Source organism: Peromyscus leucopus, chromosome 2 (assembly GCF_004664715.2).
Source record: "Peromyscus leucopus breed LL Stock chromosome 2, UCI_PerLeu_2.1, whole genome shotgun sequence".
NCBI classification, from domain to species: Eukaryota; Metazoa; Chordata; class Mammalia; order Rodentia; family Cricetidae; genus Peromyscus; species Peromyscus leucopus.
The window spans coordinates 123,579,389-123,607,256 of record NC_051064.1 but is presented as its reverse complement, the minus strand read 5'-3'; the positions used below and the strand labels follow the sequence as shown (position 1 = coordinate 123,607,256).

The following is a 27,868-nucleotide window of genomic DNA, read 5'->3' as shown; positions in this document are numbered from 1 at the left end:
CATGTCCATGGCTAAACTGTCCCCTGGGTGGGATGGCAAGTCTGTGAAGGTGTAATACCTTCCCATGGCTCGTTCCCTTCCATGCCGGGTCATGTGTCTTTATGCCAGATGTCCTTGTCAGATCATGTCAGGGCAGCAGGAATCAGAGCTGCCTGCCTGGTGTCGGCCTCAGCGGCTCCAGTGTCTTAACATTCACACTGTTTCAGCATCACTCTTCTCACTCGTCTCCAGTCTGCTGCTTGTTGTGCACACATGGCCTGCTACTCCTCATAAACACGAGCCAATTCCCTAGTCAGTACACATGTGTACATACATATATACACATATACAATGGATATGTGTGTGTGCGCAGTGTTGGAACATAAATGAGTAACTGAAGGGTGATGCATTCTTTCCTTGGGGCTGCTTGGCTTCTGTTCTGGGGTCCTCTTGCCTACAATACCTTTGCTCCAGCACCAAGACAGGACACAGCTTTGTGTTTCTGGCTAATGCCGAGTTGTACGCCTGCCTGTGATGTCTATCAAGGCAGAAGTGGGGACTGTGGATCCGGAAACTGCTGGCGTTTCCTGAATGGCAATGGCTGTGTCCAGATGTCAAATCCACAACAGATTGTTCACCAGCTGCCCTCGCCTGTCTATGGCCAGAGGTTTAGTGACTGAGATCCATAAATACACAAGGGTTTTGTTTGGTTGTTTTCTTTGTTCTTCTGAAAGATCTTGATATGTATCTTAGGCTGGCCTTGAACTCATGGTAATTCTGCCTGTCTTCCAAGTACTAAGAGTGTGCATCACTATCCCTGGCTTTTCTGTGTTTTTTTTAAAACGCTTCTCCAGAAATCTCGTTTTATACCTCCAAGGGACAGGCTATGGAATAATGGAGGGAATTGGTCGTGTCTGCACACACCTAAGTATCTGGTGGATACTAAAGAGCCTGAGGTCCATCTAGTGCTCCAGATTCAAGTCAGGCTGGCCCAGTAGTCATCACGAATAGGTGGGTAAATTAGACTTCTGTGCCAATCCCAAAGGACTTTTAATAGATGCCCCTGGGGGAGGGGCAGAGATGGGCTGCTGCTTGGGGACATAGGTCACCAGGGTTGTAACCAGGACCATCTTCCCACCCTTGGGCAGAGGAAGGGAACAGAGGGGCCAGGAGAGGGCCAAGCCTGTGACAAAGGCAGAACATGGACATAAGATTGAAAACCCGACCTTTCCACCTTGGCCTTGGATCTGATAGGGTCTCTTCGTTTCCCGGTCAGAGGGGCTGACCAGATAATGGGCCAATGGCAGCAGGCTGCTAACTCAGTGGCAGCCACAGGCCTGGACCACCATGTTGCGGTGCTTGCGCAGGATGACGTTGTTGCTTTTGTCATAGTAGAGCACAGAAATGGCACTCAGCTCGGTGGGCACGCAGCACACCTTGGGGACGATGTCTGGCTTCATCAGGTGCACCTGGTAGGGAGGGCATGCAGATAGGGACATGGGCCTGATGGTCCCCGTTCCCACCCACTACCCTTCCAGAAGATCTCAGCCCCTTTGAGCGGCCCAAGGTCCTTCTCCACCTGCAGCTAGGGCGGGTTCCTCCTTGCACATGTGCTCTGCCCACTGCCCTCAAGACAGCCCAGGCACCTGGCTTGGAGGGACTGATACAGAAGCCCTTTGGCGCTCCCAGCCCCTGGTCCACTGTCACATCCACTTCTGCTGTGACTCAAGCTTACTGGTCCCCAGCATTGGGTGCCATGGGGCACCCTCTGGTGCCTCACTGCCCCGAATTGCTCTGTCTCTTACTACATCCCCACCAGGTAGGTGTAAGCTGTGGAAGGGGCAGTCTCTTTTTGCAGACTGAACTAAAAACGTTTATGGAACCAATGTATAAGTTCAAGGGCTCTCCCCTTCATTTAGCTTAACCTCAATTTCCGGGACAAAGCGGTCTTTGCAGGTGATAAACAGGCTGCATGGAGTCCCTATGCCTGTCTGACGGTGTCACTGAGCTTGAAACAGGTGCCGATCCTTCTACCCCCTCTAAAGCATGCACATTCCTCCATCAGGCTGAGCATCTCCCAGGACAGTGGCTCCAGGCATCCAGCAAACACCAGTGCCCTTTGTGAAAAGACACTTAATAATGGCTCAAAGCAACTTGTTCAAGTCTTGATGTTCACTCTAGAGCAGTGGTTCTAAACCTTCCTAAAGCTGCCACCCTTTAATACAGTTCCTCATGTTGTGGTGACCACCAACCATAAAGTTATTTTGTTGCTACATTACATTGTAATTTTGTTGCTGTTATGGATTGTAAATATCTGATATTCAACTTCAAAGGGATTGTGACCCACAGGTTGAGACCCACTGCTCTAAAGCATCATTTGGTACAACTGTCTACTAGGTAAACACAAGGCCAAGGTCACTGGGTGCTAGAATTCCAGACAAAATGTTCTCGAAGGAAGTCTCAACACCAGGCTCTACAAAGCACAAATATATGGCAGTGGGCAATTGCAACTGCCTTCCTGCTGGCAACTTCTTCCATCTGCTCATTAGTACTATAACCTGTGAGAGCAGACAGCCAGGAAAGAAGTGGGGAGCAGGCCCAGGAAGAGCCAAGGTCCCAAAGCTGAGGGTTCATGAGTCCCCCAGCCAGGCAGGATGCACAAGCACATAAACATCCGGGAGGCCAGATCTACCCGGATGCACAGGGCACATGGGTCATGCCGGCCCCTAGTGGGCATCCATCTTTCTGACTCCAGAGGCTGTATTACGTTAGTCCGGGACCCACACAAGTCCACAGGTTCCCACCTATGAACGTGCGGTGCACGTTGTATGCTCAGGTGTCTGTCCAGAGACACCCATGTGAGCAACAGCATTTACTGAGAGGCAGGAACCAAACTTCATGGCGAAGTCTGCAGATCAAGTTCCCTTTTGCCATTGTTCTTTCCACCCCCATGCCTGTCCCGCCCCTCGGGTCCCAAGAAGGCCACTGTGATACTGACCAGGGCCTGCATGGTGGCATGACTGGTAGAGTTCATGCAGGAGGTAAATGGGTAGTTGCACTCTCCAGCACAGTAATAGGCTGAGTAGCCCTGGGGGGCGATGACGGAGTCCTGTGGGTGGGAAAAGGTGAGTCGCATCAGTGTCCTTCCATTGACCATCATCACAGCACCTGTCACAGGATGACCTGAGCCTGTGAACCCTCATCCCCCTCAGCGACCCTCAGCAGGCAGGACTGGACCCCAGCTCTGTCCTCCACACCTCACCCTCCTCTGCTGTCTCCTCCACAGCTGCCCCCATGCCTCCTGCAGCAGCTGTGGCAGGAAGAGCCCAAAGGCCCTGCCTCAGTTTCCCTGTTGTGCTGACAGTTTACTGGGCAGAGGGCTCAGGTTGCCTCCATTTTCACGGCTTTTATGCACAACTAAAGGCACAGTAGTAGTTCCACCTCCACCCTGGGGATCCCAGGCTCTGCAGGTGGCATTCAGAGAGGAGAGGCAGAAATTACCAGCCAGCCGAGGTCCCGGAAGCTGACGTAGAGCTCGTGCCTACGGCAAACATCTCTGCCTTGGGCGCCATGACCATCTGCAGGACAGAAAGGTGCAAGGTCTCCTCAGGGGTCCTGCTCTACGGAGTTGCCATGGTACTCCCGTGGGGGGGGGCATGACAGACACATTTACAAATGAAGGACAACAGGAAACTGAACCATTGGGATCACAAGTTCCACTTCTGGATCCCTGCTCACGCCCTGACCCAGCTCCACAGTCCCCCGTGGCTCCCCGTCACCACAGGGTGTGGCTGTGCTCTGGGCACACTCGGCTTCTGCTTTCCTCTGCGCAGCCCGCCCTCCCTGACGGGCACACCAATGAGCTTCATTGGCAGGCCACCACTTTCCTCAGATGAGGGAGGCTCAACCCCACCCTCACCAAAGATCCCCGGGAGTTTGTTGGGATGTGGAAGCTCTTTCGTTTTCTTTGGCTGCCTCCTCTTCAGTGGCCTCGCTGCCCGTGGGACCCGCACAGGACTCGGGCTGGCCCTGAAGAAGGTGACCAGGAAAGGCTGTCTGGATTGTGGAGCTTGTTGTCCCAGCAGACCGGCCAGGCCAGGATCCATGCTGTGCCCTGGGAGACAGAGACAGAAACACTAGACAGACTGACTGACTTGTGGGGGATGGTGTGGCACCTGTGACCCTCAGTTTCCTCATCTGGGGACCAACCCAAGCACTCTGGCCAGCAGGTCTGAGGTGACAGGGACAGGGACCTCAGTAGCCACAGGCATTCCTGCTGGGGAGAACCTGACAGATGGAAACATTTGACAGGTGTCAGGGTTTCCCCCATTAATGTCCTCAGTCGGTCCTCACTATAACCCAAGTCACAGTCACTTAGAGTCCATTGCTGGGGATGCTCAGGACCCAGACTTCCTTGGTCCGGTGATCTAACACCCAGGTCCCATCTTCATCCTGCACTTTCTGGGGACTAGAGTGTGTGGTTCATGCCACACCAGCCCATGGCAGCCTCTGCAAGGACATCGCTGGGGCTTACTCTCCCAGCGCGACAAGCTTGAATATCCATGGGCAGGGCATTCACTGCCTTGATGCCCACTGATGCCCACTACCAAGGCCTCAGGCTGAGCAGGGTCAGAGGTCAGAACAAAGTCCAGGGTTCAGTTCACATCAGGCTCAATTCCAGTGCCGAGTGTGTGTTCACCAGGGCAGCTATGGCTTTAAAGAAAGGAAGGGCCTGCCAGGAGACAGCCAGGAGCTTGTCCACAGGAAGCGTGGAGCCTATAAAAGGGAGGGGGGTCCCCTGATCCATTAAGGACTGCAGATGCCTCTACAGCACAGTCAACCCAGGAGAGCAGAGCCTCCTCCACCAGCTCCAGCTTTGCCGGTCTTCAAACAAGCAAAAAGCCGAATAGATCTGGCTGCTGAGGTTGCCTGCACTGCAGAGAACAGCCCAAATCCATGTGTGGTTGGGAAGCAGTAACAGGGCCTGGGTTATTAATAACAACAACAAAAAAAGGAGATCATGAAGTTGGGAAACAGACAGGGAGGCACTAGCGGAACCAGAAATAGGTAGTGGCCGGACAGTGGTGGCTCACGCCTTTAATCTCAGCACTCAGGCAGGATGCAGAGACAGGTAGATTTCTGTAGTTTGAGGCTAGCCTGGTCTATAAAGCAAGTTCCAGGACAGGCTGGGCTGTTACACAGAGAAATCCTGTTTAAAAAAAAAAAAACAAGATCATGTAGGTCATGGTGGGTGGATATGATCAAAATACATTGTGTACATATATGAGATTTTCCAAGTATAAATAGAAAGGGGGCTGGAAAGATGGCTCAGTGGTTAAGAGCACTGGGTGCTCCTCTAGAGGACTCGGTTCAATTCCCAGCACCCACATGGCTGCTCACAACTGTTCAGATGGATCCGGTTCCAGGGGTGCATGTGATGCACATATCTGTGCATGCAGGCAAAATACCTATACCCATAAAATAAAATAAATCTTAAAAAACAAAACAAAAAGTATTGAGAAACCAACCAAATAGTCAAACAGTATAATAACCACACAAATGGTCTCCACAATAACCACACACATGCAGCAGCTGGCTTTGGGAGGGCTCACCTCCCACCCGGCAGTCAGGTTCCTTTCTGGAGTCAGGACAGGACTCAGAACCCTTTCCCTTTGTGTCTGTGTGAGATTCCTTACACCAAAGCCCAACAACGCTCACGTTATAGATCGTTGCACACAGCGCTGATGTTCAGCTGACATGTTACAAGCACCGATGTGTGCACACATGTACATGCATTATGTGCATATATAAAACCTCAGACACTAATGTGGCTCAGACACTAGTATGGCTCCTTGTCCCAGGTTCCACCCAGTGCTGGAAGAAATGTAAAAGAACCCGAAGGGCTGAGGTGAGGCCACAGCTCAGTAGCAGAGCATCTGTCTAGTAAGCTGAAGCCTTGGATATAATCCTCACACAAAACTGTAACGAAACAGAACACACTCACGTGCACACTCAGGTCTGTTTGCTCCGCTTGCACTCTTACCAGGCCCTTATTACACATGGAGTCAAGGCCACTGTCTGCCCGTGGTGGACAGTCCACTCAAAGGTCAGCCCTTCAAGCAGCTGGACTCCCACAGATGTCCACCAGGCACTTGAAAGAAAACTCCTCATTACAGCCTTTGACCTGACTTCACCTGCCACTAACAAATGTGCTAGGCTCGTGAGACCCCATCCCAGGACCGAGGCTAGAGCTGTGGGGCTGCAGGCTGGCCCTGAGAAGAGACTCAGATGAGGTCAGGCAGGAAGGATGGGGCCCAGAATGAAGACGTTGGGAAGCAGGTGCTGTGAGGAGGCAGATCCTCAGGCACAGAGGGAAAGACAGGGAAGGCCCCAGGGCCACGCACGGGAGGATGGAGCAGCTGTGAGCAGGAAGGGTGGTGAGAACCACAGTGTCAGGCCCTATGAATGACACAAGGGGCGGGCTGGGACCCAGGACAGGCCCTGTGTCCCTGCCACTTACCGTGGAGTCCCAGAGCCTGGCTTCTTTGGAACCCAGAGGCCGTCAGTGTTCCAGGCCCAGGCACACTGTTTTCCTTTGATGTCGCTGGTCTTCCAGGCTCGGCTGGACAGAGCAGGCCTTGACTGAACTCAAAGCTAGCCTGCAAGTGTGCTAGAGGCCTCTGGAGGCTCTCAAGGCAAGGGGAGCTGGACCAGAACCCATGGGTGCAGCTAAGTCAAGGCTCCCGGTTTACAGGCACACAAACTAAGACCAGAGACGGCATCAGCTGTTCAAGGCCTGGAGCAGGCAGCTGCAGAGTCAAGCCAATCCCACCCTGCCCAGCACAAGGCAGAGACCGAGTGAGCTGGAGCGGAAGTCCAGAGGGACGGACGCTGCTCTTCTCCGAGTTCTGGATCCGATAGGCCTGGAGAAGCTGCTCACTGCCCAAAGCAGAGCGCACCTTCCCTACAGCTCTGCTCCTTGACCCCATCATCAGCTAGGACCCCTCGGGGAGAAGGCCACCAGGCTTCCCAGCTCTGGACAGAAAAGCATGTCTGGAGGCATGCTATCTCAGGGCGTGTGCACACACACACACACACACACACACACACACACACACACACACACACCTCTATAACTCTCTTCACTTCCCTTGTGAGATTACAAATTCAGAAGGAGAGACCCCAGAGCTGCCACATTGGGGTTAGGAGGGGAGGCCTGCTGGACTTCCAGAACAGAATGTCAGTATGGTATGGGCACCAGGAGACGCTGCAGTTTACTAGGTAAGAACTCATCCGTGACACTGGTTACATTCTAGACTCCACTTGTGCTAAGCCCAGGCCTCTTCCGACACACACTGGGACTGTTTATGTACAGTGGTTTTTCAGGTGGAATACCAGCACCAACCGTCTTCCCTCAGTTTCATCCCATGGGAAACAGGCCTTGCCTCTCTTCTGTGGACACCTAAGCAGCTCCCAGGAGGAAGTCGGGAGTGGGCAGATTCAGGGAAACAAGATTAGGAGCAGAACCAAGGCCCAGGAAGAGAAGCCAGAGTGTTGGTCCTGCTCACAGAGCGGCAGATCTGCGTTCCGCCGCAGCGGTAAAGTGTCACCGGGTGAACTCTGGATTTCCTCCCGCCTTTATGCTTTTCTCTACGTTTCATGATTCAGTTATGAGGAGCAGCATTGGTGTTGAGACTGTCAGGGGACACTCTGGATGGAGCCTTGTATGTGACGGTCACAGAAAGTGAGGGACAGGGACCAGTCTTCTCCATGGTTGTAGCGGAGGGCTTTAGTTAGGCACAGGACACACAGGCTCAGCTTAGGAATTTTAATTAAAATCACTCGGCTCTTGAGAAGATACCATCTGGCATCAGGAAGCCCGAGAAGCCGGTGGCACACTGGCCAGGTGCTGCTCAGCATGTCCCCTGTGGTCGCTAACTCCTTCGCAAATCAGCCCTGGAGGGGGGGGGGATGGTCAGGGCTCCTCAAGCATCAGGTTTGATCTGCTCCATGGGCTTGAGGTTGGGGGACACCCTAAAGGGGCAGGCTGTGGTGGCCTTGACGTCGTCCACGGACGAGCCCTCCCACAGCTCCGTCAGCGTCAGCCCCTTTTTCCGGTCCACAGTAAACACAGCCTTCTCGGTGATGATGAGGTCCACGCAGCGCTTGCCGGTCAGCGGCATGGTGCATTTCTCCATGATTTTGGGCTGCTTTGTCTTGGTGCAGTGCTCCATGGTGACCACCACTTTGGTCTTGTCACTGGACACCAAGTCCATGGCCCCGCCCATGCCCTTCACCTTCTTGCCTGGCACCATCCAGTTGGCCAGGTCGCCGTATTTGGAAACCTGCATGGCACCGAGCATGGTCAGTTGGATGTGTCCCCCGCGGATCATGGCAAAAGAGTCATCGCTGGCAAAGAAACAGCCCCCGGGAATCACGGTCACTGTCTGCTTGCCCGCGTTAATGATGTCGGGATCCACGTCTTTTTTCGAGGGGAACGGGCCCAAGCCCAGGATCCCGTTTTCACTGTGCAGATAGACCGTCATCTTGGGGCTGATGAAGTTGCTGGCCAGGACAGGGATCCCGATGCCCAGATTGGCATACATGCCGTCCTCGAACTCGAGAGCCGCGCGCTTGATGATGCGTGTCCTGGCTTCGGCCTGTTTCTTGTTCATGGTCGAGGGCGGGCTGTCGCACGTGGTCAGGCGCTCGATGCGCTTCTCGTACTTCGGCCCCTTGATCACTCGGTCCACGTAGATGTTGGGGATGTGGATGTCCTCCGGGGCGAAAGAGCCCACGTCCACGATCTCCTCCACCTCCACCACCGCGACGTCCGCGGCCTTGCACATGGGCACGTTGAAGTTGCGTGCGCTGCCCCGGAAGATCACGTTGCCCGAGCGGTCGGCCTTCCAGCCCTTGACCAGGGCGAAGTCGGCGCGGATGGCGTGCTCCAGCAGGTAGTGGCGCCCGTTGAACTCGCGCACCTCTCGCGGCTGGCTCAGGGTGACCAGGTGGCCGTCGGGCGAGTACCGGATGGGGGCGCCCCCTTCCTGCACCAGCGTGCCGTAGCCGGTAGGCGTGTAGAAGGCGGGCACGCCGGCGCCACCTGCGCGGATGCGCTCGGCCAGGGTGCCCTGAGGCGTCATCTCCAGGTCCACCTGGCCCGACAGGTACAGCTGCTCGCACAGAGCGTTCTCCCCCAGGTACGAGCACACCACGCGCCTGACCTGCTTGGAGGCCAGCAGGATGCCCAGGCCGAAGTCATCCACGCCCACGTTGCTGCTGATGATCTTCAGGTCCTTCACGCCCTTGGTCTTGAGTGCGCCGATCAGGTTCTCAGGGATGCCGCAGAGCCCGAAGCCCCGAGCATGACGGTCGAGCCGTCCTTGACGCCCTCCAACGCCTTCACCGGGTCCTTGTAGAAGCGGACCCGCCCGCAGCGGTCGCTAGCAAAGCGGAGGACAAGGCGGTGGGGCAGCGCGGGCTGTAGGCGGCGGGCGGAGACCCCGCGCGGGAGCGCCCACGCCAGAAGCCTCAGCGCCGCCATGGTCCACGGGCCACGCGGTTCCCAGGACCGGGACAGAGAGGGAAAGGCCAGATGCACCCTGTGAGCCTGCCCCACGCCGCCTCTGCGCTGCGTCATAGAGCAGGGAGGACACCGACTGGGATCGCCATGGGTCTCACTGGCTGAGGACACCCTTGGCCATCCCTGCCTCCGGCCTGTCTGGCAAGATCTTGGACAGACACTGGAAACCCTTGCAAATGCTGCTGACAACTGGCAGTGAGTTCTGGGGCCCCATGGTACCCAGAAGAACTCACCTGGGGGCGTGGTTAGGATCCCCTACTGGCGGGGCTGAAGTTAGCCTGGTCTTTTAAAACCACAGTCACATCTGTCACCCACTGCTTTAAACCGCTCTAAACTCTCCAAGCACTTTGCCAGTTTCCCCTAACTCAGAGTGACCCCTGCCACCTCTCTGCCCTCTCCTTCCAGTTATCCCTCCAGCCTTTTGTTGGACGTGGGACGGGCCAGTCTCCTGTCCTGCTGTCCTTTCTGTCCTCACTGCTGACAGAAGGAAAGTCCCGGGAAAACCCTGCGAGTGAAGCAGTGATATTAACCTGTGTAGACACGAAACTGAGGCTCAGGTACTGAGTTCCAACACTGCAGAGCAGGGACAGCCCAGGCCTCTGCACTCAGAACCTGGGGTGCAGATCCCCCACCCCTCCTTCCTACTGCAGAATCTCTCAGACTGGAGGCAGGAGCCTGGGGCCTTCCCCTGTCCAGGACCTCGCCACTCTACCCACTGAGTCCTCAAGAAAGGCCAAGCATGGTCCAGTGAGAGGGCTCCGTGTACTAGGCTGGCAGCCTGTGCTGGAACCTCCTCCCCCCCACCCCTGGGGCAGCTTCCTGCTAAGCCCCGGAGCCTCACCATCCTCAGTTTCCACATAGAGGCGGAGTCCCAGGTCCTTGTTATGGTTCAGCAACCATCGGTCACTGGCTGCTGTGATGTCCAGCACCAGCCAGCCTTCGTCCCCAGATCGAAGCGTCTGAAGATCCAAAAAGAACAAGTCAGACTCCCTGTGGACATGAAAGAAGAATTAACCAAGGGCTGAGGTTGGCGTGGCTGCCTGTGTCTTGTGCCTGCCTGGGGTCCTCTTTCAGAGCTGCTTCCCTGCTTGGCTCTGGACTGGCCTCCTTTGGTACCGCAGTCCACTGATAACCAACCCCTGGCATTTTACTGTGTCCGTGTGCCACTGATTGGCACACTGGCTCAGTGGCTCAGTGGCTCAGTACGGTGGCCTATCGAGGGCTCCACAGTCACAGTGGCAGGGCAGGGAGTTCCAGGCCAAGTCCTTTTCTCACTTCCTGGCACCTCTTCTAGGAGGCGCCCTTTTCCTTTCTTGGAAATGCCCCCTCTGGACAGGCCCGCCAGAGCCTAGACCACGAGACCGTGAGGCGAGGTGGGCATCTGGGCAGAGTGAAGGTACCTGTTGGAGTGCTCCTGGACCACCTCGAACATGCTGACATGGAGAGTTGTGTTGAGTGGGTGGGTGCTGGGTTCTTTATATATCCGGAACTCAGCAGCTGTGACAGCCTCCCCAGCAGGGATCTGGGTTAGGTCAAAGAGGAATTCCTTCCAGTGTGGCTTCTGGTAGTCCAGGGTATGGTCATGTTCCACTGGAAGACAAAATGGGAGTGAGGTCATCACCGGGAGCCAGGATGGCTTGTGCTCAGAGTAGGACCCCAGGCAGCCTGAGTGGGGTCGGCTCCTGTTCTACACACAGGCTGTGGTCCGCTCTGGGAGCACACCAGGCCCCAGGAGGCGGTGTAGTGGGAAACTCAGCAAGAGCTCAGCAGGTCCCTGGACCCATCAGTGAATCAAAATGTCTTCTCTCAGAGCTCCTGAGCCAATGGCAAGATGGACATTGGTCCCAAGGCAGAACATTATCACAGTTCCAGGGTAAAAGCCTGTCTACAGGGACATCATTGGCTGAATTTCAGTGGGACAGAGGACACCCAGAGCCTGCCCTTGATGAGAGGGTGGGCAGGGGGAGCTCAGATGTGACAGCTGAGCTGAGCTGTCAGTTCTGTTTGAATTTCCCTCAGTGTCCTGGGAGAGGGATGTGCAGAGTGCAGGCCACATTACAAAGTCGGCCGCTGAAGGACCTTAGGAAATGGAGGGACACCCAGTGCCATCAACCAGGGCACAAAGGACATACATGTCCTCTAGGGTACAGAATAAAAGTGGAAGAACAGAAGTAGAAAGGAATAAAAATCACACGTAGGATAACAAACTCCTGGACAGGCCATCAAGTGCTGGAAGAAGTCTGTCTCACTGTGTTTTGGGAGCTAAACAGGCTTCTTGGAGGAGGGGAGCTTTCAGAAGGCCCCGGAGGATGACGGGAAGCAGTCTTAGCAGATGGCAAAGGGTGCTCTAAGTGAGGAGAGATGTTGTGCACTGGTGAGGGGCTGCTGCACACAGACCACCATTGTGGGGTGTAGCATTGAGTTAAGTGGGGGCATGTCTGCAGTGAGCTGGAGCCCAGCGCTGAGAACACTGCTGTGCTCTGACCAGTGGGAGCCACGTAGTGGGGGAGCCCAACTACAAGACCCCATGAAGGTGAGGGGAGGAGAGGATGGAGGTGACAGCTGAGGTGGCCAGGGTGGGGACAGCTATCAGGGCAGAGGCTAAATCTGAAGAACAAATCCCACATCGGCCCAGCTGCACTGAGATGCCCACGGAAGAATATTTAGGGAATTCTCCTTTCCCTTTCTTTCTTTCTTTCTTTCTTTCTTTCTTTCTTTCTTTCTTTCTTTCTTTCTTTCTTTCTTTCTTTCTTTCTTTCTTCCTTCCTTCCTTCCTTCCTTCCTTCTTCCTTCTTCCTTCTTCCTTCCTTTCTTCCTTCCTTCCTTCCTTTCTCTTTCTTTGTTTCCTTCCTTCCTTCTTTCTTTCTCTTTCTTTTCTTCCTTCCTTCCTTTCTTCCTTCCTTTCTTTTGTTTGTTGTTTTTAGGGACAGGATTTTTCTGTATAGCCCTTGCTCTGCAGACCAAGCTGGCCTCAAACTCAAAGAGATACACCAGCCTCTGCCTCCTGAGTTCTGGGATTAAAAAAGTATGCTACCACCATCCAGGCCCTCCTTTCACTTTCAAATGACAAAAAACTCGGAGTTGCCAGTAAGCAGGGGCTGAAGCAGCCCAGTGTCTTCTCCAAACCTAACAGAGATTTTATTTCCAAGTCTTTAACAATTCCCTCTGTGGTACTAGGCTTTCTGACCACAAGCCAGGTTCTACAAAGCACCAGGTTGAACTGTTAGAGCAAAGCTGAAGCCAGCTTCCTGTCTTTCCGTGAGGACCTAAGCTTGCAGTGGCCGGCACACAGCAGGGCTGGGGTGGCCTGGGTGACAGGTTCGCCTCTATAAAGGCAGGTAGGAGGCTCCAGCCCCAGGATGGGAAGGATAGAGTCCCATTACACCTCAGCATGTCTCCGAAGTTTTACTGTCAGAGCAAGTGTTTTGGTGTCTCTCTAACAGCTGTGGTTCTCTGCCCATTTCTGCACAGCTGTCCTAGACCGTGGGAACACTGAGGTGAACAAGACAGGTAAGCCCAGCACTAATGGGGTTTAAAAACAAGGGAGGGCCAGGTGGTGGCACACGCCTTTAATCCCAGCACACAGGAAGCAGAGGCAGACAGGTCTCTGCGATTTTGAGTCAAATTGGTCTACATAGTGAATTTCAGGACAGCCAGGGCTACATACTGAGACCCTGTTGAAGAAGAAGAGGAGGAGGAGCAGGAGGAGGAGAAGAAAGAAGGAGAAGAAAGAAAGAAAAAGAAGAAAAGAGGAATGTAAAGATAAAAACAATCTGTAAATGTGTGAGGTATAGAATTTGATCCTACACCATCCCCACCTCAAAAAAAAAAAAAAAAAAAAAGTCAACTAGGGAATGTCATTTCTTTGTAGCTGGTGTTAAGGCAGAGAAGGTGTCATAGGTTCAAGAATGATGGAGAAGAGTTGGATGCTTTCCACAAGGTCAGTACAGCCTTTGAGAAAGTAATAGTTAAGATCAGACAGGTAAACTGTCACCAGGTAAGACAGATACAGATAGCAATGCTGTGTAGAGACATTTTGCAAAATCAAGAGAATTGACCATGCTGTGCAAGAATCCCAGACATGCTGGGCAAAACCATCGAAAGATATGCAAAAAGCAATGCCCTGGCCACAGAGAAAGCGACACTCAGTTCCACAGGTACCTGTGCTGGCTAGCTTTATGTCACTTTGACAGAAGCTAGAGTTATCTGAGAAGAGGGAAGCACAGTTGAGACATTACCACCATAAAATGGGCCTGTGGGAAAGCCTGTAGGATACTGTCTTGATTAATGATTGATATGGAAGGACCCCGCCCACTGTGGGCGGTGCCACCCCTCAGCAGGTAGTCCTGAGTTGTATAAGAAAGCAAGTTGAGCAAGCCACATTGAGCAAGCCAGTAAGCAGCTTTCCTCTGTGGTCCTCTATTTCAGTACCCAGCTCCAGGGTCCTGCCTTGCTTGATTTCCTTCCCTGACTTCCCTTAGTGGTGTAGTGTGTCAGTGGGGTATGTCCCCTCTAGATGGTGAGCTCTTTAGGGCAGTAACTGAACATGGCTGGTGGATGGATGGATGGCAGCAGCCTGTTCATCAAGCCACTGTGTTCCAGGGACAGAGAGAGTGACCTTCTGTTCTTCCCCAGGACACTGGCTCAGGGTCCATCACTCACAGCTCCTGGGGCTGGGGTGCTACTGCTCGTCTGAGCGACAGCCACGTCACAGCGAGTCTCCATCAGAGGCCACTGGTGTCTGCCCTTGCTGTGAGATTTGCCTCCTTCCCTGGCGGGGCCCTTTGAGGGTGGGGACAGGTTCCCAAGCCCTGAGGAGGCGGGGCCGGGCAAGACTGCCCTATGCTGCTGGTACCAAAGGCTGAGGGCCCCACACCAGTCTTACAAGACCCTGGGCTCCTGGGCTCATGCAGGACCTCAGAGGAGGGTGGGGTCCTGGGGCTGGTGACCTGTGCATTCTGCACCTGAAGGAATGTCTCCCACCAGGAGCCTCAGTGCTGTGGTGAGACCCAGGCTCCATCCTGGGGTATTTCCCAGCACTCGGGTAGCAGGGATTGGGTCTGCAGGGCAAGCAGGCTAGCCAGCTAAACTCGGTAGAAGCAATGCACTCTCAGTTCTGAGACAGACCCTATCCCAATAAATAAAGTGAGGAAGACATGGAACATCAGCTTTGCCCACCCCAACAAGCATGTGCACCTGGGTACACATAAATGCCCACACACATGGATGTGTATGCACAGATGTACATATAGTGCATACATAATTAAAATAAAAAATACAAATGTGTGTGGTTTTTTTTTTTTAAATAAAACAAGCCGAACTCATCTTTGCCAATAGGAATTACAAAGCCCTGGGGGCCTGGCTAGTAAAATTAGGATTCCCATACAAGTCCCTGCTTTTGGATGGTTTGAATTTTGTATGGTGAGCATGTGAAAATACTGTGAACTCAGGAACACGTTATGAACAGGATTCTCAGCTTACAGCATACATTCACATTTAGTCTAATACAGTAGCTCTTACTGCATCTAGGGACAGACAGGACAGGCCCCCGACTGAGGAAGGAGGCAGCTGTAAGGAGGGCATAAGCACAGGATGCAGACGAATTGCTGTGTGGCCTTGGGAATATCACCAGCCTCCTCTGAGCCTCACTCTCCTGAGGCAGTTCTTTGAATGCAAGTGCAGGAACAGGTGTGGAGGTCTGGCCATGTAGTCAGCGCTGCTATCTCAGTCAGCACTGGAAGCCCCTTAAAGACCAACAGCTCCATTTCACAGAGGGGGAAACTGAGGCTCAGAGAGGGAAGCCAGGAAAGGCCAACCACAGTGAGAGTAGTCAAGAGGGGAATTCTCTCCATGTGAGTCCCAGGTCAAGAGCCCCTTGACTCAGCCCTTCTCAGGTCCTCTTGTTTCCAAATTGGGGGTGGGGTGGCTCTATGTCACCCCTGACAGCCACCTTCATGACACATGTGGTCTCTCCCACTGGAAGGTCGTCTCTGAAAGGACACAGGCAGCGCCTGTTCAGTGCGACTTCCCCAGCAACTAAACCAGAGCCAGGCCTCCTGGCACATAGTAGGTACTGCCTGACTACTTGTGGAAGAAATGGATGAATGGATGAGCAAGTGAGTAAAGAAATGACCGAATTCCCTGGTAAAGGGTCAAAGGACATGACCCTGAGGTCAGTGGTGAGAAAGCATCACCCTCAAAGTCACATGGCTGGCAGGGACAGAGCGGGACCAAGGCCTGGTCTCTCATTCCCTCAGTTCATTGCTGCCCTGCCTCGCCATCTGAGGTCCCAGAAGAAAAGCTCCTGGGCTGGGAAAGGGGCCCATGCACGTGCAGACGGCTCCATGTGGTCCTGCCTGGACTCTGACTGTTGGTGCTATTTGTGCCTCAGTTTCCCCATCCAGAACACAGCTGCCTGCCTGTCCCCTGACATGAGCAGAGCTGGTCCTTCCTGCCCCCTTCCACCCTTGGGAAGGTCTTGCCCAGCCCAGGGATGGGACAGTGAGGCCAGCAGGTGCCAATGAAACAGAGCCGAGGGTCCGGGCTGGGAGGCATCTTGCTTTTCTGATACTGTCACGGCAGACAAGAAACAGAAGACCACTGAGGGGAGCACACAATGACGGAGACCAGCAGGGACTGAGGGTGGGGCGGGAGGGGACAAGATTAGGGTCTGGTGCTGAGAATACCAACTTAGCTCAGGGACACCAGGGACAGGAGTCTGCTGTCACACTGCTCCACGGGGTCACAGCCATTGACACCCTAGGATGCTGCTGCTGTCAGTGGCATGCTGGTTCCCGGGCCCTGACCTTCAGGCTTGGGCCTGGGCTTGCCAACAGAAGGCATCCGGGTACGTGCCTGACACACAGGGCCTGGCACTCAGCTGGTAAAATCACTCTAGCTAGGAGAGTTGACTAGTGTGGCCAGTGCATCAAAATAAAGGGGGTGCTCTAACGGATTGTCCACAGTGAGTCCGCACCAAACAATGGCCTGCTTGTTAACTCCACAGATCCTACTGGGACACTCAGGCAATATGGGGGGAAACACAACATGGTAGGAAACATGATTTGGAATCCATAACTATGGATGTGGCCTTCGACACATTGTGTCGGCCTGGGCTAGCCATTGAACCTGAGTTCATAAAGCAGGGGTTCCCATACAATTCATGTACTGTTGCTAGGAGCCAGTAACAAATGGAAGCATACGAAAGGCCAAAGATCTTCTGGACTCTAAGAAAATTCTAAAGACAGGACATGCAGCTTTTGGCTGGCTTTTAGCTGTTTCTAGGTTTAAATATGCACAAGACAGACATACGGGAATATCTACCTCATGCCCTCTTTCTGCGTTCATATGTGTGTTTGGATACAGGGCCTCACTTTGATGCCTAGACTGGCCTTGAAGCTGTAGTAATCCTCCTGTCTCAACCTCCCGAGGACTGGGATTACAAGCAGAAGTCACCATGAGCAGCTCACTTGAGAATTTTGTTGTATGTGCAAAGCTGAGCTGCGGGTAGCAGCAGAGATAGGTAGCAGGGACTGGACCTGGTTCACCCTCCACTGGCTTCCTGCTCGTCCATTTGTTATCTCTAGTGATTTACTAGGGGTCCCAGAAGGAAGGGATGTGCGGCTTGGAGAGAGCAAAGGATGCCTCTCCAGGTGCATTGCAGGATCCTGCTCTGTCCACCGCAACAGTTCCCACCAGGGCTGTTTCCTGTCTTGACCCAAGGAGAAAGATGGGGGAGGGGAGTCAGGCATGGGCTGGGTGGTGACTCATTTGGATCAGAGGTTCCCCTGGGGGGGACATTCTTGGACAACTCTATCCTATTTTTAGTTTTTCTATTCCTGCACTCTAGGCCAGCCTTCCTGAGGATGGAGGGCCAGTCTCGGTCCCACACGTGGTCTGTCTTAAGTACCCAATCGTGGTCTTTAAGCAGGAAGGCAGTCTCCAGATCCCACTGCTGCAGCCCCCTCCTGGCTGTGGGATTTCAGTGCTGACGAAGGACTGCCTCGGCCTTCACTGTGCTCTCCCTTACTGTAGCCACCAGCACCTGTGTGTTGCTGGAGGGCTTCTCTCCAGGTTCCACCAAGCCCCCCAGTCCCACAATCCACGTATAAAATAATCACTCAGACGCTTATATTACTTATAAACTGTATGGACGTGGCAGGCTTCTTGCTAACTGTTCTTTTATCTTAAATTAATCCATTTCTGTAAATCTATACCTTGCCACGTGGCTGAGCACTGGATACAGAGCCATGTAGCCTGGGCCTTTACCAGGCGGTTTACAGGCTGCCACTGTCTCTCTGCCCTTGCCTGGGAAATAGGTGTGAAGACTGTGGCTGTTCCCGGTGCCCCTGGGAGGATGGACAACACAAAGGAACTGGTGGCCATGGCAAGGTCCTTCCTCTGCCTGCTCTCAGCTCAAGGCCTGGTACCAGACCCAGGCTAGTGTCTGCTACACCCCAGGCTGCCCGTCGCAGACAGAAGCAAAGCAGGTGGGGACCTGACCAAAAGCAAACACTCATGCTTACAGATAAAAGGCTTTGGGGAAAATGCCTTTAAGACTAGTAGGAGAGCCGGGCGGTGGTGGCGCACGCCTTTAATACCAGCACGTGGGAGGCAGAGCCAGGCGGATCTCTGTGAGTTCGAGGCCAGCCTGGGCTACCAAGTGAGTTCCAGGAAAGGCGCAAAGCTACACAGAGAAACCCTGTCTCGAAAAACCAAAAAAAAAAAAAAAAAAAAAAAAAAAAAAACTGGTAGGAGAATGTGGTCCCGAGGTCAAGAGATACCTGGAGAAAGGAGCCACCCTTTGGGAGATTGAAGAGTGTCACAGCCTCACCTTGGGTCATTCACTGTCCTGGACACTCGCTCTATGCCAAGCCAAGGTCCAACTGCTGGGGCCCAGGCCCACAGGACTAGTCATGGTCTGAGTCTGTCTACTTCACCTCCTGACAGTGCACCCCACCCACCCGCTTCCTGCTACACAGAACCTGCCGTCAGGGCGTATGGGTCAGCCCTGGTCACTTTGATGATATGACCACAGATGTCTACACTGAACTTTGTCCCTCTCTTCAGGGCTGCGTTTATCACGACAGCATCACAGCCTCTGTTTACTCATCAGTCTTCAGGACCGACTGTTTTCCCGTGCCACCTAGGGGACCTGGGCATCCCCAGATTCCCACTCTCGGGGAACCCGCTCTAGCCCTCAGATCTTCCGGTCCTGACCCCTGCAGTCCCCTTTCCCGTGGTCGTGTCTGCTGCACCGTGTTTCCCTGTCCTCGCACTCCTGGAGGACAGCATTCCCAACAGGTGACTAGGAACGTCCTTTCTAGACAGGCGGCCATGAGCTCTCCATGTGGAGACGGCCCTCCTCGCACTCACCCATATTGACGAAGCTCATGACCAGGTCGGAGCGTCCCAGGTGAGAATGCAGGGACCTACTGTCGTCGTCATTGGCCATGGCGTGGTACAGGTCCAGCATGAATTGCGGCGCGGACGCTGGCTGCGGGGAGGCAGCGGGTGGCACACGGGGTCGGGGCGGCTCAGGCAGCCCAAGCACCGCCAGGATCTCTCGCTGCATGTTTCGGCGCTCGTGTACTCCCAGGCGACGCTGGGGAAAGACATACGGGGGACGCGGGCCGTGGCCGACGCCCAGAACGCACAGAACCAGGCCCAGCAGCCAGAGGAGTCCGATCCGCGTGGCCATCTCGGATGCTCAGCGGACGCGCATCCAGCGACTCCCGGACGTCGAGGACCGGACGGCGCAGAGGATCCCCTGAGTTCGCACCTGTCACTGACAGCTCCGCAGTGACTGAGCGCCACGCGCTTGGCAGGTGATTGCAGCGCCTGTAGGACCCGCAGGGCAACGTGGGCTCCCGGGGCGCCGACCCGCGAGTGTCAGGAGCGTGACCTGCCTTCGGGGGGCTAGACCCAGGAGCTCTTCCTCGGCCCCGCCCTGCCCGGGACACGACCAATGGGGGCTCGGGGGCGGGCCCAAGCGCGGACACCGGTTCACCTGGTGTCTGTACCGCTACTGCGGCGCTGGGTGGTGGGAGCAACCGGTGAGACCTCGAGGTAGGTATCGGAGGGTCGGGGGTGGAGGGTCGGGGAGAGGCCATCAAGGGTGTTCTGGGTCCCCATCCAGCTGCCGGGGCGCACTCCGGGCTGCGTGCGGAGACGTCGGAGTCTCTGAAGCAGGCACCTGCACCCTGGGCTGGGTCGTCCTATGTGGGCCGGGTCATTCCGCATTGGAGAGGACCCTGAGTCCCGGAGCTGTGGTAGGACCCACAACCACGCGTCTCCGCACGTGCCCATACTATCTGCCGTCGGGGCCGGGCGGATGCCAGCCATGCCGCAAGGGTGGGGCACATTCCGTCGCCAGAAGCAGCCAGATCCCAGCCTCCGCAGCTTGTCGCCTGCCAGGCACCTTCCCCTTTTGCTTTCCTAGGAGCACAACCTGCAGGCAGCTCCCTCCGACGCGCGCACGCTCTGATGCTCCGGGGTCACACGCCTTCCGCGCGCTTCTGCCAGGTCCTGATGACCAACCCGAACAGACTCTGAGGGCAATCCGGAGGAGGGATACCGAGGCACACAGAGCTTACATCTTATCTCGGGTCGCACAATAGTGGAACTGGAGGGCTGTGGGCAAAGGGTGGCTGCTGGAGGGGCTGCCAGGAGAGAGGAGACCATAAAGCAGTGGTTCTCAACCTGGGGGTCGATCGACCCTTTCACAGGGATCGCATTTCAGATGTTTATATTACGATTCGGTAAACAGCAGCAGAATTACAATTATGAAGTAGCAACGGAAGTAATTTTATGGTTGGGGTCTCCACAATCTGAGGAATTATATTAAAGGGTCGCAGCGTTAGGAAGATTGAGAACCTTTATGGCGTAAAGGGCCTAACGGGCAGTATGCTACATGGGGGTTTTGACCAATTATGGTTTCTCCAGTGTGTATTCAAAATAAAATTCCAAATGAATGTGTGATGGGCACCTTAAAAGCATCTTGATGTGATCCTTTCAAGGTTTTAAATATCAATTAGATTCTTAGTGTAATCTTTCAGTCTTGAGCACACACTAGTCTGTCTTGTAACCAAACCGACAGATCAATTTCCATGCTGCTTCAAAGCTCCACAAAGACGATGGATAATGCCAAGTAGCCATTGAAAGTGACTAGGTGAGACAGAGCCAAGGTGCTGAAGGCCAGTGTGGGATGGAGTGAGGAGGAGAGACTTGGGTGCTGGTGTTGGAGTCAGGTAAAAGTGTCCGGGGGGGGGGGGGTGAGGGAGAAGGAGAGAGAGAGAGAGAGAGAGAGAGAGAGAGAGAGAGAGAGAGAGAGAGAGAGAGAGAGAGAATGAGTAACAGTGCAGTGGGAGAAGAGAGGGGAAAGCTATTTGGAAGACTGAATCCACAGGGCAGGCCTTGATGACTAAGGCGTATGGCCCTCCCCCCCCCCCCTCTCTCTCTCTCTGTGTGTGTGTGTGTGTGTGTGTGTGTGTGTGTGTGTGTGTGTGTGTTGCAGTGCTGGGATTGCATTCAGAGCCCTGTACATGCTAAGTAAATGCTCAAGCATTGAGCTAAACTCTCAACTTTGTATATTAGTTACCACACACAAAAAAAGATGACATTTGCTACAGTCATTTAATGATATGTATTCCCTTAGTGATATAATGATATATTCCAACATTTCCCCATTGTGCTTCTCAGATTTTTGAAACTGGCTTCATGGTACCTGTTCACCATACAGCTGCCATAATTTACTTAAAGAAGCCCATGATATTGAATAATATAGTTGTGTTTTATATTACATATAATGTTATGAACAGTCTCATAAAATACCCTGTGTCTGTCCATGGTGTCTTCTTCAGGATACATTTCAAAGGTGGATATTTGGATCAAAATAAATACACACCTATTAAGGTTTTTGACGTTTGCCTGTTGCTCATATAGTGTGAGGGTTTCACTCCACCTTGGCAGCAGTGGACCTTGTTATCAGGTACACAAGTCAGGCTGACCGGTAGCAGGCTGGGGCATCTCTCTGCTGCCGTCATCTGCACTTGGGAAGTCAGCAGCATCTCTGCCTTTCTGAACAGCCCACCCCTGACTTCAAGGGAAGACTTTGTTGATCGCTTTGCCTTCCTCTCTGCTCACCCTTAACTCAACAGTACTATTCTCTATTGGGCTTTTGCCCTGGGGACCATCACAGGATTATTTCCAATGCAAGTACAGTCACAACACAGAGCTGGATACCAGGAGTTTAGTCGAAGATAGATTTGACATGACTTACACCAGAAACCAGGGAGCTCACAAATATCCCAGCTTCCCTGTCATGCCTCATGGGTCCCCCAAGCAGGCTCACGAAGACTCTTCTATCCAGGGTGAGCACAACAACTTCTGCCTGATCTCCTCATCCACAATCCCTCACAATCCACCTCTCCTCAGTTTCCCCTGAATGAATAGGTAAACTTCTAACTGGGCCAGTGAGAAGGCCCAGTGGGTAGAGAGGTTGCTGTATAAACATGAGGACCTGAGTTTGGATTCCCAGAACCCGTGTGGAGCTGGATGTGATGGCACACATCTGTAATCCTAGGGCTCCTATAGCAAGATGAGGGAAGAGGCGAGAATCTCCAGTAACTTGTGGGCCAGCTAGCCTGGCCTCTGCAGCGGTGCCCAACAAATTCCAGTCTCAGATAAGGCGGCAGGTGAGGACAAACATCTGAGGTTTTTCTTTTTACATGCCTGCATGTACACATGAGCACACACACACACACACACACACACACACACACACACACACACACACAATCAGTGTGCAGTGGATTTTACTGTTTAAAACAGAATTTTACATGTTGAAGTTTCTTGGTTTTGATTTTGCATTTTCCTATAAGATGAGTTTGGTGAACCCTGTCCTCTGCACACAGCCCTTGGGAGAGTCCAAATGTACCTGGCATCTAGCTTTAAGCCCTATGAGGAAAGGAAGATGTTTAGTTTGGGTAGAGATACTTTTTAGTTTTGTTTTTGTTATTGGTGTATTTTGTTACATGTTTCTTATTTGTATATATTAATAATTGTTTCGTTTTGTAGTTTTGAGACCCAACCTCACCATGTAGCCCTGGAACACACAGAGAACCACCTCCCTCCGCCTCACATGCCATCATGGCCCCCGGCTGTTTAGCTTCCACTCAGCATCTTCCAAATTCATTGGGTCATGGTTTTGTTTTCCAGGGACCACATTCTGGGGGCCAGGCAGGCACAGTGATCAGGGGCCCAGCACTTGTCCTGGCATCCATGATTTGACCCCAGGTGCCAACCCCCTCCACAGTTCTAGCTGACCATTATCTCATACACACTGCTGCTGTCACATGGGATGACTAAATACCCCGGGTTCCCCTACACACCCTAGGTGACATTCCTGTTCCTGTGAATGTCTGGCTTCATGGACCGAGAGTGACTGTCTCGTCACATCTGTCTAGACAGATGTCACCACCAACTGTCCTGAGTTCCTTTCTACCTGCATGGGCACGTCCATCTTCCCCACCTGTCTCTACCAATGTATGCACTGTGTCAGCTGAAAGGCACGTAGACCTTGCTTCCTGAGCTGCAGTGGGAAGTGGGGGCAGCATTTTATGACCCAAGGCCCTGCTCAATCCTATCACAGGATCCTAGAGGCTGCCTGGAGCAGAGGTACTGCAGTGACTCCTTGGATGGCCACTGAGGGCCCAAAGGGTACCTCACTCGCCTCCATGGCTGGTGCCTACAAAAATACCGAGAAAATACAGTTTATCGTATTCCCAGGGTGCAGTTACATATCCTAAAGGAACAAATGAGCATAAGGACCCAGCAAGGCTCATGCTTCAACCCCTGGCACCAATATTGAACTAAAAATCCATAAGCACTTTGTCTGCCTACCTGGGACATCACCAGCCATTGGGCCAGCTCATCTCCTCTTGCTGAATTCCACATAAAAGCCAGAGGTTCCTAGACGTCTTAATGGAAGAGGGTGGGGCAAAGAAGAACAAAACTCACCGTGGTGGCAAACACCTGTAATCTCAGTTCTCAGGAAGTGGAGGCAGGAGACTCGGGAGTTTGGGGTTGTTCTCAACTACGTAGTACGTTCGACTTGTCTATAAAAGACCACTATAGAGCCGGGCAGTGGCGGTGGCGCATGCCTTTAATCCCAGCACTTGGGAGGCAGAGCCAGGCGGATCTCTGTGAGTTCGAGGCCAGCCTGGGCTACCAAGTGAGTTCCAGGAAAGGCGCAAAGCTACACAGAGAAACCCTGTCTCGAAAAAACAACAACAACAACAACAAAAAGACTACTATAAATATGACACAGGTTGGAATTGAGAGGGTAGGAAAAAAGATGCACCATGTAAATGAGAGAGGCAAGAAGTCTGGAGTGGCTTTTCCGCTATCAGGCAAACAAGACGCTAGTGAGGAGAACATCAGAAGTCAGCGTGGCGGCTCACACGGCAGTCCCCGTGCTCAGAAAGCTGAAGAGTTCCACTTTGAGTCTGAGACCAGCCTAGGCTACGGACTATGACCAGTGGAGGTTACAGTCCGTATTAAGGGCACAGTGGAGGGGCGGGGTTCAATGGTAGAGCCCTTGCCTGGCATGCAGAGGGCACCGTAGTTCCACAGAACAAGCTCAAGCCATGATAAATATTGCTGTGTCTGACTCAGAGGTGATTAAACTCTTGTGCTTACTTTGAGAGTCAGTGGAAGCCAATGTCCTGGAAGGTTCCTGCGGAAATTAAATTCATGTTGTGATCCCAGTGAGAGATATCAATGGATGAATGGACCAGCTTTGCTCAGCCAGACAGAAAGGACACGGGCTGATGGGGGGGGGGCAGGACCTCTCATCATGAACTTTACAAACTGTTGAATCTAAACCAAATCAGTTTCGGCAAATTCTTTGTTGCTGATGCAGAATGCCAGCGAAAGTCTGTAGACAGGGCGGGAGTCGGGAACCACCTCCCTGACAGCAGCCGTGTGCTATCAGGCTGGGTTTCTTTCTCCTCCAGACAGTTAACCTAGAGAGAAAAGAACCAAGCAGCCTTCCCACCAACTGTTTCCCCCTTGCCTCTGGGTACCCATGAGCTTCACGCCTAGGTAGAGGTCCCCATGCACAGGCTGGCCTGGGCTCCACCTCACATAACCAATTGATGAAAGCCACAAAGCATTCGAGAACCAGCTTGAAAACAGCAGGGATTCCCCTACCTTGTACTGTCTGAGGAAAGGGTATAAGCCTCACCATTTGGTGGTGGTGGTGGTGGTGGGACGTCCATTTGAATGGACAGCTCAGCTGGCAGGGTAAGATTGGTTGAACTCTATACAGAAAAGGACTTGCCAGACTTGACGGCACACTGCTTTAATCCCGGTACTTGAGAGGTAGAGACAGGCGAATCTCTGTGAGTTCGAGACTAGCCTGGTCTACCAAGTGAGTTCCAGGAAAGCCAGGGCTACATAGAAAGAAAGGACATCCATGTTGGAATAGTTAGAAATATAATCAGAGTGACTAAGATAACACCCAAAGCAAAGACAACAAATGAAAACAAACAAACAAACAACAACAAAACAAAACAAACACACAGATCATTTGGGCTTTTAGACTTTATCAGAATTTGAAATGTCACCAGATGTGATGGGGTACACCTGTAAGAGTGTGAATCCAGGCCAGCCTGGATTATATAGAAAACCTGAGTTTAGCTTTGGCTATATAGTTAGACCTTGTCTCAAAAATAAGCAAAACAAAACCCACCTTTGTGTGTCGAAGGACAGTATCAGGAGAATGAAAGGCACACAGGCTCATACCTGCAATCCCACCACTCAAGAAGCTGAGGCAGGCAAATTGCCCCGAGTTCTAGCCCAGTCTGGTCGACCTAGCCAGTTCTGGGCCAGCTTGAACTACAGTGAGACCGTCTCAACAAATGAAAGAGGCACTCCACAGAATGAGGGAAACTTCTCTACTTATTTTTGGGTAAATGGTTAACATCCAGGAAGTCTATGTTTATTATTGCTATGACATTTGTTTTGAGTGTGCTTGTGTGTGTGTGTGTGTGTGTGTGTGTGTGTGTGTGTGTGTGTGTATGCACAGTGCACATGTAATAAGAGGAGAACTATCAGGAAGAATTCTTTCCTTCACACACAGGCACTGGGCCTTGAACTCGGTGCCCAGGCTGTGTAACAAGCCCCTTTGCCCGTTGAGCCCCCTTGCTGGCCTCTTTCATTGTTTTTGTTTTTACTTTAAAAAAAGCACAGACTTTATTTTATGTACAATACAGTTTACCTATCAAATAACACTGGAATAGAATGATTTAATATAGTTTTAAACAGAAGAAAAATAGCAGGGTGGTGGTGGCACACGCCTTTAATCCCAGCACTCGGGAGGCAGAGGCAGGTGGATCTCTGTGAGTTCGAGGCCAGCCTGGTCTCCAAAGCGAGTTCCAGGAAAGGCGCAAAGCTACACAGAGAAACCCCGTCTGGGGGCGGGGACAGAAGAAAAATGGGAAATGTTTCAGGGTACAAAATTCTTCACCTCAAAACAATTTTTAAATCGTGCTTTTTTTTTCTAAGTGGATGAGTATGACAAATGTACTCATTGGCTAGTGTGTCTAATTCCCATCTCACTTCCCATCCCATGGGCAATGAATTAGAAAGAAAGCCCAGTGTTCATAGCCAATGTTCATAGCCTCTGAGCCAATTCTCAGAGGAATAACACACACTGAGGGTTTTTTGTTTTTGATGAAGAAATGGGCCTGCATACTTCAATATCCAGAAAGGTGAATCCACACACCCACCATAAAATAAAAAAAATTATGACGGAGTTGACACTAGAAAAAAATTCACTTAACATCCTCTTTCCTGACTTATGTGTCCTGTTGCCTACATCCCATCCTTCCTCCTCACCTGTTATCACTCCTCCCATCTTATGTCTAAGGTTTATAGCCACACTTGCTCCTGATTACATGTATGTGTACATTATAGGCTGGGATCTGCGCAGAAGGTGGAGCATGCCGTGGGGTTCGTTTCCTTTCTGAGTTTGGGGCACCTCCCTTACTATTGTAACTTCAGGTCCATCTGTCTCCCACACATAATTTTTCTTAATAGCTGAGTGATGTTCCACGGTATATATGTATCACTTTTTTCATTATCAATCATCTGCTGGTGACATCTGTGTTGGCTCCCTTTCCTTGCCATACCCAGAAGTGTTATAGCTGGGTCATATGCTAGTTCTAGGTGTTTGTTTGTTTGTTTGTTTGTTTGTTTGTTTTGAAAAGCCTCTAAACTGATTTCCATGTACTAATTTGCACTCCCACCAGCGGTGAATAAAGGTCGGTTCCTCTTTCCATACCTCCTTTCCAGTGTTGTCAGATTTCTTGTTATAGCTGCTCTGACTGGAAGTGAGGAAGCAGTTTTAGTTTGTATTTTTCTGATGACTAGGATGTTGACTACCTTTTAGAATAGTTATTGGCCATTTATATTTCTAGGAGGAAAGTTTATAGCTAAGTGTTTTAAAAAAACGTTTGAAATCTCAGCTAGGCATGGTGGTGCACACCTTTAAACCCAGCACTTGAGAGACAGGGGCAGGCAGATCTCTGTGAGTTCAAGACCAGACTAGTCTACATACTGAGTTCTAGGACAGCCAAGGCTATACAGAAAAACTCTGTCTCTAAATAAACCAAACCAAACCGAAACAAAACATCTTCAGAGGTCTCAAATAGACAACCTAATGACGTACCTCAGTGTCTTGAAAAACAAGAGGGAACCCATCCTACACCCAGACATCAAAGAATCATAAAGATTAGGAAAAAAAATAACTAAATGGATACTAAGAGAACAATACACGGAATCAAAGAATTGGTTCTTTAAAAGGTTAATAAGGTCGGCAAATCCTTAGTCAATCTCACAAAAAGAAAGCAGGGGAGGAGCCAAATTAACCACGTTAGACGTGAAGGGATATTGTTACTCTAATGAGATCCAGAACATCTAAAAGTAGAGGAAATGTCGAAAACTTATACTCCAAAAAATCTGGAAAACCTAGAAGAAATCGATTTTTAAATGCATAAATGCATATGCCTTACCAAAATTAAAGCCAGAAAACATAAAAAACGGTCATACTTGGAGCAGGATGATGACGTGATCACTTCCCAGGGTCTGGCATGGGCAGCCTACTGCACGCCCACTCTCCCGTCAGTCTGAGGTAACAGGAGCTGTTGGCAGTTGTCTGCATTCCTCCTGTTCATCGAGAATGTAGGAGAAACCCATGCTCTGGGTGCTTTGTTTTTGCTTGGTTTGTCTGGTACTGCT

At 52.1% G+C, this 27,868-nt stretch overlaps 2 protein-coding genes across 2 annotated transcripts; both read right to left on the bottom strand.

Moving 5' to 3' along the window:
* Nucleotides 1-52: 52 nt before the first annotated feature.
* Nucleotides 53-19,474, bottom strand: LOC114681161 (bone morphogenetic protein 8A-like). Its single transcript, XM_037202915.1, has 7 exons — nucleotides 18,941-19,474; nucleotides 10,966-11,155; nucleotides 10,407-10,555; nucleotides 3,899-4,093; nucleotides 3,481-3,557; nucleotides 2,978-3,088; nucleotides 53-1,448 (listed from the first exon to the last, which is right to left on the bottom strand). The coding sequence occupies exons 1-7, from the start codon at nucleotides 19,263-19,265 to the stop codon at nucleotides 1,299-1,301; spliced, it is 1,197 nt and encodes a 398-aa protein (XP_037058810.1). The 5' UTR covers nucleotides 19,266-19,474; the 3' UTR covers nucleotides 53-1,298.
* On the bottom strand, nucleotides 7,794-9,615 carry Oxct2 (3-oxoacid CoA-transferase 2). Its single transcript, XM_028854493.2, is given in 2 exon segments — nucleotides 7,794-9,343; nucleotides 9,346-9,615. Coding segments are annotated over 2 exon segments (1,560 nt in total). The 5' UTR covers nucleotides 9,527-9,615; the 3' UTR covers nucleotides 7,794-7,964.
* Nucleotides 19,475-27,868: the final 8,394 nt, after the last annotated feature.

Excerpts from the sequence above, each read along its gene's own strand:
- LOC114681161 (XM_037202915.1), bottom strand. The coding sequence starts at position 19,265 with ATGGCCACGCGGATCGGACTCCTCTGGCTGCTGGGCCTGGTTCTGTGC. Across the intron at positions 4,094-10,406 it reads CTATGTGGAAACTGAGGATG|GGCACAGCATGGATCCTGGC; the intron begins GTGAGGCTCCGG and ends TCTGTCTCCCAG. Across the intron at positions 3,558-3,898 it reads CAAACTCCCGGGGATCTTTG|ATGGTCATGGCGCCCAAGGC; the intron begins GTGAGGGTGGGG and ends TCTGTCCTGCAG.